The following is a 14,791-nucleotide window of genomic DNA, read 5'->3' as shown; positions in this document are numbered from 1 at the left end:
TGTACATTTAGCATCCCGGTCCACACTGCGCTCCAGTAGATGGCGGTAATGCGCATCATTAAAAGAGGCAGAAGAAGAAACTCGCCGACGATTCTTATATTATGGTTAATAAGCTTAGCAATTCATCTAAGAAGGTTTTATTGGAATTCTATAATAAGATATGGGAAGTGGGTATTTTACCTCTGGCATGGAAAGAAGCAATCATAGTTCCAATCTTAAAGCCAGGGAAATATCAGTCAAATCCAGCAAGTTACAGACCCATTGCTTTAACTTCTCATATTTGTAAAATAATGGAGAGAATGGTAAATGAAAGATTGAGCTACTTTGTTGAAAAGAGGGGATATTTATCAAAATGTCAAAGTGGATTTAGAAAAGGGAGAAGCACTATGGATCCTTTATTATGTTTAGAATATGAAATCAGAAAAGGGCAAGTTAACGAGGAGAGTGTAGTGGCTGTTTTCTTTGATATAGAGAAAGCTTATGATATGATGTGGAAAGATGGATTTTTAATTAAATTGAAAAAAATGGGAATTAATGGATCAATGTTTTATTGGATAAAAGATTTTTTACAAGATAGATCTATACAAGTAAGAATAGGACAACAATTGTCAGAAAAGTTTTTTGTTGAGAATGGTACACCTCAGGGTAGTATAGTGAGTCCTTTGTTTTTTTCTATTATGATTAATGATATGTTTGACAATTTGGAAAGTGGAATGGGGTGTTCTTTATTTGCTGATGATGGAGCAATATGGAAGAGAGGGAAAAATTTAAAGTTTATTGTTAAAAAGATACAAGAAGCAATTAGTATTATAGAAGACTGGTCATTTAAATGGGGATTTAAGATTTCTATAGACAAAACAAAGACTTTATTTTTTACAAGGAAGAAAGCATCTGAAAATTTAAAACTGCAAATATATAATCGTGAATTAGAAAGGGTAAGGGAATTTAAGTTTTTGGGTTTATGGTTGGATGAAAAACTTACTTGGAAAAATCATATTCAAAAAGTAGTGAATAAATGTAAGAGAGTTTTAAATGTAATGAGGTGTTTGGTGGGAAGTGAATGGGGTGCTGAGAGGAAGGCATTGAAATCAATATATACTGGGTTAATAAGGTCTGTATTTGATTATGGAAGTATTGTATTTGGGTCAGCATCAGAAACACTATTAAAAAAATTAGATAGTATTCAGTATCAAGCCTTGAGGTTATGTACAGGAGCAGTTAGAACAACTCCAACATCAGCTTTGCTAATAGAAATGGGAGAGATGCCACTTAATCTCAGAAGATTACAGTTAAAGTCCAATTATTGGTGTAATTTAAAGGGCCATGATGGACATCATCCATGTCAAGACATTTTAAAATCTAGTTGGGAAAAAGAAAAGAAGAAATTAAATTCTTTTGGATGGGAGATAGAAAATGTTGTAAAAGATTTTGGTTTATCTGATATAAACATTAGTCAAACAGTTCCTCTTTCACCAGTTTATCCGTCTCTATTTCATAATAATGTTGTTGATTTAACTTTGTTGGAGAAAAGGAAAGGAGAAAACGTTTCAGATCCATATTTGGTTCAATCATATTTAGATAGTAAGTACTATGGATATGTCCAAGTTTTTACAGATGCGTCTAAAAACTCAAATAGCAGTAATGGGGTATCTTTCATTGTTCCAGAATTCAAAGTTAAAAAATGTAAAAGAATTACTGATGGAGTATCAGTTTATACTGGAGAGATGATGGGAATTATTTTAGCTTTAGGATGGATTGAGGAAGTCCGTCCATTAAGAAGCATAGTATGCTCTGATTCAAGTTCTTCATTATATTCATTAAAAAATAATCATGCTATTAGTAGACCGGATCTTTTATTAGAAATTCAGTTAATAACATATAGAATTCAAGCAATGGGGTTATTAGTTATATTTACATGGATACCTTCACATATAGGAATAAGAGGGAATGAGTTGGCTGATAAATATGCGAAACTAGCTTCAAAATATAGTGATATTGATATATTAGTTCCATTTAGTAGAGAAGAAATCAAATCTATTATTAAACAAAAGGTTAAGGAAAGATGGCAGAGACAGTGGGAGGAAGATAGAACTGGTAGATGGCTGTACAGTATTCAAAGAAAAGTTGGTGCAATGAGGAGAACGGGACGAAATAGAAAAGAGGAAACAGTTATATCTAGGTTGCGTTTTGGACATACAAGGTTAAATAGTAATTTATTTAAAATAGGAAAACATCAAACTGGAAGTTGTGATTTTTGTGGTCAAGAAGAGACAGTAAAACATGTTTTGTTGTTCTGTACCAAATATTCTGTTGAGAGAAGGAAATTAGTTTGCCGGTTACAAGAAAATAAATTACAGTTAAATTTACAAGATATTTTGGGAAAAATGTCTACTTCTAAAGATATAAGTTATTTAATTAATTATCTTAAGAAAACAAAATTGATAGAAAAGATTTAAGTGTTGTTATTTTATTATTATTATTATTATTATTATTATTATTATTTTTTGTTTTGTTTGTTTTTTTTTTGTTTTGAGGGGGGTGTATATAGTTAGCGTCCCGATCCACACTCCATTCCAGTAGATGGCGGTAATGCACATCTAAAAGTTGCTTGCCAACCGCCATAAAAAAGGAAAAGAAGAAGAAGAAGAAGAAACTCGCCGACGAGGTCATGTGACTGCATTTCCCGTATTGCCGTGTAAACCGTGGTGGAGAAATGTTTCATGGAAATGTTGGTAAATATGGACCATTGGAGACGGTTATGTCCTTCGACTGATCTTTTTCATCCGAACTTCTTTATCCTGGTTCTGTTCTGCGTAGTTCGGCCCGCAGCAGGTGAGTTTAACGGAAAGCCCCGAATGTTTCGTTTTCTCGGACCTCCTTCTATCCTGGGTCAACACTTTGGTTCGGCCTGATTCTGTCGGTTCGGGTTCAGTTAATTAACTCAGACTTGAAACATTTCCTCTACATGGTCCGGATATTCGTGTTGAGTCAGTAGAACTGTTCGGATTCGGGAGGGAAGTTTCTCAACGAGGCCGCTGAAAAAAAGGGAAGAGGCCTCCGAGTATTTCTACTGGTTTACCTTTTATTAAAGCTTTTCTGGGTCCGAACCTGCTGTCAGAACTTTAGCTGTGGTGTTGACTTTTATCTAAAACACGAAACAAACTCTACTTTTGTTGTTGATTCCGGAATAAATTGGAGAAGTGAAACAAAAGACGAAGTCCAGTTTTCATCTTAAAAAGGTTTTCCTTTCGGCGTATCAAACAGTTTGGAAGTGTTTTAAAGTAAAAGTAATAATAAAACCAAAGACGGCATAAAATCCAGAAAAAATATAAATTAAGAATAAATATCAGGAAAGAATAAAATATACGTTATTGGTGCCCAAAGGGAAATACCAGGATTAAGGTATAATCCAGGTAAATCCAGGATTAAATAACAACAAAAAGTCCACGTGAAGCAAAGATTAAGTCAGAATTACGTTCCAGGATACATTTAAAGTAAAAATCCAGATATAAGAAAAGATAAAATCATAAAAATTTCTGTAAAAGGCAGAATTAAAATCAAGATACTGTCAGAATAAAATAGAAATAAAATCCAGGTAAAATCATGATGTAATTAGAAAAAAAGACAAGATTAAAATCTGGATAACAGTCATGATATAAACAGGAGACATTTAAGAAATAATTCAGGTAAAGAAAGGATAAAAATCCTGAACCAAACCAGGAACAGAAGAATTAAATCAAAGTAAAAGCAGAACAAAACAGAGATAATTTCAGGATTAAGTCGTTGCCAGATCAAAGCTGGACAAAATCTGAATGAAGCTGCGATAATTTCTGAATATAATCAGGATGCATAAAAGATATATTCCAGGTAAAGCCAAGATGAAATGACAACAAATCCAGAATGAGGTAAGGCAATAAACAGCATTAAAATCCAGGTTAAATCAGGATAAAATCTTAATATGATAGAGTAAAATGAAGGATTAAGAAAAGCCAGAATAAGATCCATAAAAGTCAGGAGAAACATGGGCTAAAATCTGGATATTTTATTCATGGTTTTGATTCAAGTTTTGACAATTAGATGTTTATTTTCTTCAGATGCGTTCAAGACGCCATCGCCGATCGACGTTGTGATCGACCAATCAAGGCTGAACTGGAACTCAACAGCGAGTGACGTGACGTTTACTGCCGAGTTTCACGAGTGAGTTCTGCTAATGTCGGGTGACGCCAATTAAAATCAGGAACAAAGTCTGGATAAGAATCCAGAAAACATTTTCTGTAAAATCAGGACAAAATGGAGCTGAAATCTGGATAAAATCCAGATTTGTTTTTCCATTTTGACAATGGAAAGATTTATTTCAATTAAAGTTGTCAGTTTATGGAATAATTTTGACAGTGAGATTAAAAAAGGTAAATCTCTTTTTGTTTTTAAAAGAAAATTATTATGATGAAGCAAAATGGCATTGAATAAGCTGATGTTTTGATGTGTATTTTTTATTTCTTGTGTATTAGAAATAGGTTTTTAGCTGTCTTCTGAGTTGAATAACTAGTTTTATTTTATGTGAACATTATACATTTATACTTTCGGCTCCTTTTCATTCATGATTTCTTTTAGTTGTTACATGAACTGTTCATATTATTGAATGAATTAAATAAATTAATTAATTATTTAATTAATTCTATGAATTAAATAAAACTCAGAGAAACAGGAATAGATCAATTATGAAATCAATTGACTAATTGAGACAAAATCAGAGGGAAAATAAAGATTACCTTTCAGGAAAAATAAGGATAAAATAAAGTACAAGTTTTAAATCAATAGAGAACTAAAGGAAATGAGAAGTAGTTGTATATTTTAGAATCTCAATTATTAGATTTAGATTAAAAAAAAAGTATTTCATAGATGCATCCCAGGTGTATTTCATAACATTTTAGATAATTTGGTCTTTTTTTGTCCTCAGCTTTGAGTCTGATTGGACGCCCATAAAGACGTGCATAGAGACGCGCTTCACTTCCTGTGATTTGAGTTCGGAGGAAAGTGACAGATGCATTCGGCGTCGTGTTGCAGCTTGGAGAAACGGGGTTGAGTCTGAGCCTGTGGAGGCCTGCAGCAGAGACGGTAATAACCCAGATGTTTGCATCTGTTCGCTTAAACGTTGATCACCTGGAATTTTCCAGTCATTCTTTAAAACTATTCTTTCTGCATGGAGTAAATATGCAACATAAATCTACTGTAGTTTTTTCCTTCTTGTCATACTTAAATGTTTCAGATCATTAAACATAACCTAAGTAGATAAAAAATTGTTTTCAAGGGATGTTTTTATTTGACAGTGAAGAAATGTATCCACACCAACATGGCTGCGAGCATTTAGTATAACTGGTAATAGCATGAGTCTTTCTCATCACCGATGAGGAATTTTCTTTGCAGATTTGTTTTAATTCTGCCAAATCAGAGGGTTTTTCAAGCATAACCAGCATTTAAAAAAAATCAAATTTAAAGCTACAATATGTAACTTTTATTAAACTGTTTTTTTTTTACATATTTATTAAAATGACCGCAGAATATGAGACAGATAATCTGTGAAAAGATTGATCCAGTTCCCCTTTTAGCTACTACTGCCATCTGAATGATGCACCCTGACCAAAAACAACCAATCAGAGCCAAGAGGAGAGTCCTAACGCTGTCAATAAACCTCATGTGCTTGCTTCTAAATATGCTAATGGTGGAGAAACGACTTACCATTAAGGAAAAACCGTTTATCCACGTAATCGGTGGCTATGCTAACCAGCCATAGAGTTTACAACAAGCTCTCAGGAAGAAACTTTAGGGATGAGCAACACCACATGGCGGGTGATTGACAGCACTCAGACCCTCCTCCTGGCTCTGATTGGTTGTTTTTAGTTAGCCCTGGGAAAGTCAGATGAGCTCAATTCTTTTCACAGATTGTCTCTCATTCCACTGTCATGACATAGTGACCGTTTCAATATATATAAAAAATATTGTTTGTAAAAGTTACAATCTGCAGCTTTAAGCCACAACTTTAAGGAGTAGATGATGGATGGTAGATTTTGGCCTTATTTTATTAGGATCAAATGCACAAAATGGCAAAGAAAAAAAAGTCTGAAGACTCAACCCTGAGGTACACCACAACTCAGCCGAAGAAATAATGTGAAATAGTACATAAACACTGGTTGGAGAGATACGAGTAATAAACTCTTTTATTACTGTTCAGAACTGGAAGAAATTCAGAAGGATACCAAGAGGGTCAACGACCTGACGCACATCTAAAAAAAAGAAAAACTAGTTTCTCTGCTTTAAGCTGTGGTTAACCTCCCGACCAGCTTGGTTCGCACTTTGTGAGAGGTGTGAAAATCTTCAAAACACTCAAAGTGATGGATCTATTTCGTAACTGAGCTGTTATAACTGAGTTAAGGTTCAGTGTGGGGCCAAACCAGCTAGAAGATCCATGAGTCTAGAGAATGTCACGATAACTTTATAACTTCTGTTGAACATTTAATCTGAAGTTTAGCCCTGAAGATTGATTGACCTTAACGGACTGAATCCAACCATTATTCCCGTCTCTTCCAGGCCATGCGTGCTCTCCGAACTTCACTCTGACCGCAGCGCCCGAATCCCTCACAGTCAATCTGAAGAGAAACCACAATCTGCATGAGGAGCATGCAGACAACCTGAAATATTGGATCTACTTTTGGAAAAAAGGAGCGCAACTGGAGGTGAAGAGTGAAATGTTTATTTGTTTAATTTGCCAGATGTTCTCATTAACTCAACTATTAACTCTGCTTTTCTTTTCTTTCTTTTTTTTCCCAGAATCACAGAGTCACCTTGTCCTCAGAGTTAATCGATGGTTTGGAAGTGGGTGAGACGTACTGTGTGATGGTGCAGTTTGCTCTTCATTGGAAGGCATACGGTCCACCCAGCTGTATGCAGTGTGAAACCATCCCTAGCTCCAGTAAGCCTCCAGATGTTTTCTGCCCCATTTTAACTTCTCACTAAGTGAAATTAACTGGATAAAGTTATGTATTTCCTGTAGGATGCAACCCAGGGTAATTGAAGATGATTATGGAGGACCACAAGGGTCGGTGTTGTCCTATTTATTAAAAAGGGCCTGTTTTCTCCTCAGGTGGATCAAAACGGGCACAGATCATCGTCATCTGCTCCATCGTTTTGACGATCGTTTTTGTAGTTGTGTTCGCCTACGTCCGCCTCTTCAAATCCAAGAAAATCAAAGAGATCCTCCGACCTCCGTACACGATCCCAACGGTGAGAACCCGCTTCGTTTTTCCAACATTAAGTTAGACATCAGTTTGTTTTCTTCATATGATCCAGATTTGTGGTCTTTATATCTATTTTTCTTTTTCACTCGTAATAACAGGACAGAAACAGTAAATTAGAAGCATTTTAATGTCGGACTGAACTGCCGAGTCACTGGTTGCTATGGTGATTCCCTCCTTTTCTGAGGAGGTTAAGCCTCGAACAAACGGTCACTTTGTGAAAACTTTTGGTTTCCTTGGGTTCTTGAACCAGAAATGGTAGAACCCTCTCATGGCCTGACATGTGAATTTTTATGTGTCTGCACAGTGTGTGACGTTGTAGGTATGAGAGGTCGAAAAGACACTTTACCCAACAGGAAGTTGGGTAAAGTGTCTGTTGGGTAACTTCCTTTACCCAACAGGAAGTTGGGTAAAGTGTCTGTTGGGTAACTTCCTTTACCCAACAGGAAGTTGGGTAAAGTGTCTGTTGGGTAACTTCCTTTACCCAACAGGAAGTTGGGTAAAGTGTCGTTGTTTTTTACCTTTGTATGATCCAGATTTGTGGTCTCGCTTTTTTTTTCTTTTTCACTCATAAAAATGTATGTAATTTTTTGTCCCGCAGAAAACAGATCCATTGTCTTTTTGCAAAATTTCATATTTATCTTTATTTTACTATTTTAGAGTAGAAATAAAATGACAATTCTTTAAAAATGACGAAAAATGTTTTATTGTTGGTATTTATATAAAATTATAAGTTGTCTTTTTCCACTCTGACTGATCCATCATCTTCTGTCCTCCAGACTTTCAGAGAGCCGCTTCCGGGGCGCAACTGCCCGTTCGTGGCCGTGAGTCTCTCTGAGGAACATTACGACGTTGTTTCCGGTTTAACTCCAAATCAGCCCAGAGGAGTCTGACCTTCACTTCCTGCCGAGACTGAAAACTTTACAAATCTTCTTCTTTCATGGAGGAGCGCTCCTAACTAGGTCCTGGCAGGTGAAACTGTTCTGGTCCGGAAAATGGAGGAGGTTCTGTTAAAAACAGGCCTCAACCAGCAGCTGTTTTCACTTTTTAATGTTCATATTTCTGTTAAATACTGAAGATTAGCTGGACTGCAGCTTCCCCAGGTTCATCAGCAGATGGATCAAAGGTGGGTACAGGAGCCAGAAACTGTACCAAAGTAAGAGTAGCACTGCTTAAAAATATTTTTACTCAAGTAAAAGTAAAAAGTAGCCATCAAAGAAATGACTCAAGTAAGAGTAAATCAGTATTTAATAAAAAGGCTACTAAGTAACTGATCAGAATATCTGATTTAATATTTGGAAATGGAGGAATCAGTTAAAACGTATAAAAACTACATTCTAATTCTGAAATTTTAAGGACTTAGATAAAAAGATTAAGTAAAAAATAAATTTAAGCAGATGAAACATTTTACAAAATATATTTTTCTGTTTAAAACTACTTCTAAAAGTACATTTTTTCTAGTTACTACCCACCTGTGATCCCGACAGAAATCCTCACCAGTTAAAGTCCAGTCAACCCAGTAAGAATCTAATCAACTCCCTGATTTTTATATTTATAAAATTAAGTAGCTTTTTCCCTCTGAATGTGAGTCGGACCGGACCGTTAACGGTTCTTTGTTTTTACTCTGTGGTTTTAATGTTTTTGGATAATAGCTGTGCATGCTAACAGTTTTATTAGCCACAGAGAAATCACTGATCAAAAGGATCCACGAATCTCGCCACTTTCACCCATTTTCCTGCTCATTTTCCTGTTACGGAGTTAATAGCTGCATGCTTTTAGTTTGAAAGGCAGCGACCCGGAAGTAGGGCGCTCTCGGGACGTTTGACCTTCTTTTGTGTCTTTATTTTACCAGAACAGTTCCTACAATCAAAACAAAAAGGAAATAATCTTTGTCCCAGTAATATCTGTGGGGGGTCGCTTATTTTTTGTTTTTCGGAGTCCTGGCTGCCTGATGACTTCCTCTTCCAGTGGACTAAGATGGAGGTTACTGGGATGAGGAGGATTAGATCCTCACGTGCCATCAAATCCGCCAAAGTTGGATTCAACAATGGAAAACCTGGATTTATATTCAGCAGCCAGAATGGGTTGAACTGTCTTCTCCACTGGATCAATAACGTTTGTACAAATCTGTGTTTATCTTTGTGATTTTATTTTATTTTTTGCACAGGACTTTATTCTTCTGCTCATCGTGGTGCCTAACAAACTGAAAGGAGACAATTAATTCTGTATTCTTGTCTGCAACTGGACCCAGGATCATTATGGTTCACTTGCAGATTTCTTTTTGTTTATATTTTTCATTAAAAAAAAATGAAATGTGGTGAAAAAAATCAACAGTTTTCTGATGTTTTTGTTGTAGTTGGAAAGATAAGTCAAATGTTTTTTATTGAAAACAATCAAAATCTGAACTGGAAATATTCCAGTGTAAGAATTGATTTTTATTTACATTAAGTCCCATTTTATATACATCCACCAAACTATTCAGCAAAAGGGAGTTTTATCTAAACTGGATGAAAACATTAAAATTAATCCTGAAGTTTAATCTCCTTAAGTGGTTCTTTTTTATTTTGAACATATTCATGCCTATGCAAATTTGAGGGTTTCCATCCAGCTGCATTCCATTGTCAAAAGTTAGCAGACATGAATCCTAAAAAGCTCATTCACCAGATGAAACTTTCTAATTTTCAGTTTTAAAAATTACTTGGAGAAAAAGTTTAAATCCTAAAAGTTTACAGTTTAAAAAAATCGACAGAGATTAAGGAGCCGCTTCAGTCTGACAGCTCAAGTCGGCAGCAGTAAAGGACTGGTTGGGATTGATTTACAGTTTTTGCTTATTAATTTGTTTTGTAAGTATGTTTACATGTAATATTTTTTTATCAACAATATCCATATGATTTTCTTCTAACTTTTTATTAATTTATTTTTAAGATTGAAATGTCATTTATTTGAATTGTTTATCTTTTTAAATTCTTTCACTTCTATTTATTACAACTTTTTCATTTATTTTATATGTGTTTAGTTATTACATATTTAAGTTGCTTTTTCTTAGATTTGTATAATGTGTTTTAATTGCGGTATATTTTATTTTATCTTTTAGCAGTATATTTCTTAATAGTAGTACTTAGCTTTTTGTTTTAACGTAATTTATTAGATTTTATTTTTGTCTAGATTAAACGATAGTTATTTTTATTTCATAGGCAGGACAGTTTAGATCAATCTCATTTTCCTGTTTAAAGCCCTTGTAGTTACACTATCGACCAGCAGGGGGCGGAAGCGCCGCTTGCGGCTGTTTCACCAACCATAAACAAACCGAAAGGAAGATGACTCGGAGAAGCAGGAACACCCGTATTTGATTTGAAGTAATCAGAGTATATTTCAGGGTAATCGGGGTAAATAAAGGTGAGTAGTAGTTTATTAAGCTGCATGTTGACATTATGAAGCAGATTGTCTCTCCGACATACCAAACGTTTGATTTTAAAACCAATTAAAAAGCTCTAATAATGGATTTAAGTGTGTCAATATTCTTTTTTTTTTTAAATGAGTAGCGCTTTCTATTGCTGAAATGTAAAGAAGGATTTTTGTAAACTGAAACTAAACCCTGACTGAGAGCCGCTTCATTTAGGCTGAAATCTGATTTTAGTCATTTACTGTAAAATAATAAATTCATTATTTTATTATTACTTTTATTATTTATTGTAGCTCCTCTTCAATTTCAGAGACAGAATAATAGAAATTAAGAAGGTAAATTAAACCGCTCAGTGTCTTCATGCATATGTTCAGAGCCTCGGTTTCCTGGAGGAGCTGCAGGAAGAAAACTCGGACCGAGCCAAAGAGACGGATCGATCGGTGGGAGGAAAACCCTGCGGATGATGGCGGGCTTCCTGGATAACTTCCGCTGGCCGGAGTGTGACCGGTTTGACTGGGCAGAGCGGAGGAACGCTGTGGCCTCGGTGGTGGCTGGATTCCTGGTTAGTGGCACCCGGATGGGTTTTAAACTGGACAACAGTTTATTGGTTTCATGGCTTCCTGCTTCTGAGCGGAGTTTCTGTTTTTCTGCAGTTCTTCACCGGCTGGTGGATCATGATCGATGCTGCAGTCATGTACCCATCTCAGGAAATGATGAACCATTCATTCCACACATGTGGAGTCTTTTCCACCATCGCTTTCTTCATGTGAGGAACAAAATAACTGTTGGATGGATGGATGGATGGATGGATGAAACCATGAGTGGATGGATGGGTGGATGAGTGGATGGATGGATTCTTTTAAAAAACATTAATTAGTAATTACACAGAAATCTGTTTCTTTATTAGTTTTCTGTCTGAATAAGAAGAATAAAAACAAACAGACATGGTTTGTTCATCCATGATTGGATGAAACCATGATTGGATGGATGAGTGAATGGATGGATGGTTGGATGACCTCACTAGTAGCATAAACCCATTGCCACTGTTGTCCCAGTAAAACCAGTATCAGAGCGTTCTGTCGTGTTTAGTAATGGCCGCCGCTGTTCCTGTCTGTTCCAGGATCAACGCCGTTTCCAACGGCCAGGTGAGAGGAGACGCGTACGGTGAGGGCTGCTTTGGGCGGACAGGTGAGCTGTTTGAGCCTTAGTTCTGGTCGGTTCTGGTTCTGATCACTGGGCAAGGTAAAGCTGCCAACAGTTTTTGGTCGCGTCCCTCTAAACCTGATGTGTTTCTGGAACTCCAGGCGCTCGTCTCTGGCTCTTCATCGGCTTCATGATGATGTTTGGGTCGTTCATCGGCTCCATCTGGATCCTGTTCGGAGCGTACGTCATGCCAAGTAAGTTTCCTTCCATCTCTTCCATGTTTGTTTGTTTGTTGTTATTTTTCTTATTCAGACAGAAAACTAATAAAGAAACGGGTTTCTGTGTAAATTACCAATTAATGTTTAAAAAAAAAACGGTTCAAACCATGTTTAAGAGTTGAAGAGAAAAAAACATCACAACATAAATTTAACTCACTGTGTGAGAGCAGTTTTTTCTAAACCTTAACATTAGGGTATCCAGTATACAAGAATCTTTCAACAATAATATGTCTGAAAATAATAAAAAACTTTGTAACGTTCCCTTTTTCTCAGAGAAAGATGTTGCTCCGGGTCTGGCCGTGTTCTTTCAGAACACCTTCATCTTCTTCAGGTGAGTAAAACCTGGAACTAAAATGTAAAGTCAAGCGGCTCCTGGTTTTTGTTGCATCATTAAGCAGCTTAATGACCTGAAGCTAGAAATAGTTACTGTTTGAACTGTTGCGGATGAGAAAACACAGAGATAGAAATAAGGTGCAGGAAGTTGAGGTGGCCTAGAGAGGTCAACAAAATTAAAAGCTGCAACACAGCAAAAAGTTTAAACTACAGCAAAAGCCACAGCAGAAGTTAAGCATAACTTGCTATGTTATGCTAACAAGTTTGTAAGCTTTCCTTTTAGCATGACTTTAATTTAGAATAACTTCAGTTTAAGCAGAACTTTGGTTTTAACATAATTTCTGCTTTAGCATAGAATTCTGATTTAGCATAAATTCCATTTTAGGATAAACTCCATTTTAAAAAACTGGAATAATGTTTTAGCATTATTCCAGTTTTTGCATAACTTTTTGTTTTAGCATAAATTCAGTATTTTTGCCTATTGTTGACCCTTCTGGGCCACCGTACTGAGATGCCTGAATAACCAATAACAGTGTTTCTCTGCAGCTCTCTGATCTACAAGTTCGGCCGCACAGAAAACCTTTGGGGTTAACCGGCGAGCCGTCCGGCTGTCTTCACCTTTTACTTTTTTCATCTGACTTTGTCACCGCTGCGTCTTTATATATGTCCCCGCTCCTGAAATACAAGCATGTTTTTAATAGTTTTTTAAAATGAGAATTAGATTTTAATGCCTCACATGTTGACATTAGATATCAAAAGGGATAATTTTAGTGTTTTACAAAGTTTTAAGGAGCGACTTTCAGGCTGATTTTTCTATATTTTAAAGGGAAACAGAAGGAGAACAGAGGAGTTCAGAATTATTTCTGTGGTTCTCCTGAGGAAATCTGGAAGCTGCTCTTTATCGTCACTTTGGGGGTAATTTATTAACTTTGAAGCCACTGGAACATTTTAAATTGTAGCTGTAATTAAAGTATTACATTTATTTTTTCAGTTTCTGTTGTTTTATTTATGTTAATTTTATTTAACATGTAAATATTTAGATTTTTGTACTCATAAAGCATCTGCCTGCTGCTGTAGAGACTTTAGTTTTTATTTTTATTTAAATGAATGGGTTCAGTGAATGCTAAGGTAACAGCATTTATCTCTGTTCTCTTCCGATATTACAATAGAAATGTGTTTTTGTTGTTTTTAATGATCTTGTATCTTCCTGTATTGTTTTTTTAAGCTGGATATGCTTGTTTTTATTAATCCTGTTGCTTAAAGAAGCAGATGAGTCAGTGTTCATAAGAAGAGGTTGGTCATTAAAGGGTTATTCTGGAAAATTAACAGCTTGTTCTGTCTTTTTCAAATAAATATGGAACATTTTTTATTTATCTTTGTTTAAATGTTTTACCAAATACATCCCACTGATTTACAATCCAAAGATGCAGACGTGAACACAAAGTAAAAATAAAAACAGATTAATGTAAAAAAAGGTAAAAGGATGAAATAAAGACTAATTTCCATCTGATTGCCGTGATTAGAAAACATCAGCTGTGTGTTCTTGCGCTTCTCTTCCACTGGGGGCAGCATGGAGCTCCAGCTCCACGACAATAACTGGAAGTCCTGCACCAAAGCAGGAAATCAGCTGATTACCTGTAAAGCTACAGTAAGCGAAGGTGAGGTCACTTCCTGTCAGGAAAGTCAGGTTTTCATTTACACGTTTTTAATTTAACTACTTTTATTTTACGCAGTAAAAACCATATGAAAAACAAAGCAGCAAATGTTTGTTTCAACAACCAGCCAAGTGCTTTTTGTTGTGATTTTCTGATGACGATTTACTTGAAATAATAAAAAAATGTACATGTTGATAAATAAATCTAATACTTTTACCTTGAAATAAACAGTTTCTTTGCCTTTTTTAAAGAAAATGTTGGAAGCTAGACCATTACAGATAAAAACAATGTTTTGGAAGTAAATCTGAATTAATTTAAAGCTAATTCAATTATGTGGGTCCATTATGCAACTTTCTGACGGTTCTGAACAAAATTAGTAGCCGGGGTGTTTACAGTGCGTTGCAGGGGCCATTTACAGCCAATCAGAATACATTTATACAGCCCTCAACCATGATTCATGAGTGGCATAAAATATGAATTGTTCAGTTTAAAAACGAAAATAAGTTAAAGTAGTTTTTTCAATTTGAATAAAAATAATAAAAAATTTGTGTTTAAATGTAATTCTGATTTTTGATGGTACGGTTTGGCCCCAACGTTTGTTGTTTTTCAGTTGAACTGAGATTTCGGTTATTAAATCGTCCTTTTCTTCGGGGCTTTTATTTTGAAGTCTTTTCAACCGGATGTAGCCGT

At 35.6% G+C, this 14,791-nt stretch overlaps 2 protein-coding genes across 2 annotated transcripts; both read left to right on the top strand.

The window, feature by feature from the left end:
- Window positions 1-2,646: 2,646 nt before the first annotated feature.
- Window positions 2,647-9,828, top strand: LOC116723389 (tissue factor-like). The gene is made up of 7 exons (XM_032568236.1): window positions 2,647-2,832; window positions 4,095-4,197; window positions 4,958-5,115; window positions 6,586-6,731; window positions 6,826-6,967; window positions 7,139-7,278; window positions 8,069-9,828. The coding sequence occupies exons 1-7, from the start codon at window positions 2,721-2,723 to the stop codon at window positions 8,180-8,182; spliced, it is 915 nt and encodes a 304-aa protein (XP_032424127.1). The 5' UTR covers window positions 2,647-2,720; the 3' UTR covers window positions 8,183-9,828.
- A 619-nt stretch (window positions 9,829-10,447) lies between these two features.
- Window positions 10,448-13,810, top strand: LOC116723719 (transmembrane protein 50B). Its single transcript, XM_032568815.1, has 7 exons — window positions 10,448-10,685; window positions 11,067-11,254; window positions 11,346-11,458; window positions 11,813-11,880; window positions 11,997-12,089; window positions 12,387-12,444; window positions 12,993-13,810. The coding sequence occupies exons 2-7, from the start codon at window positions 11,153-11,155 to the stop codon at window positions 13,036-13,038; spliced, it is 480 nt and encodes a 159-aa protein (XP_032424706.1). The 5' UTR covers window positions 10,448-10,685; window positions 11,067-11,152; the 3' UTR covers window positions 13,039-13,810.
- The last annotated feature ends 981 nt before the right edge of the window (window positions 13,811-14,791 follow it).

This window comes from Xiphophorus hellerii, chromosome 7 (genome assembly GCF_003331165.1).
Source record: "Xiphophorus hellerii strain 12219 chromosome 7, Xiphophorus_hellerii-4.1, whole genome shotgun sequence".
Lineage (NCBI taxonomy): Eukaryota > Metazoa > Chordata > Actinopteri > Cyprinodontiformes > Poeciliidae > Xiphophorus > Xiphophorus hellerii.
Note: the sequence above shows the minus strand (reverse complement) of the source record. Positions and strands in the feature narration are given on the sequence as shown.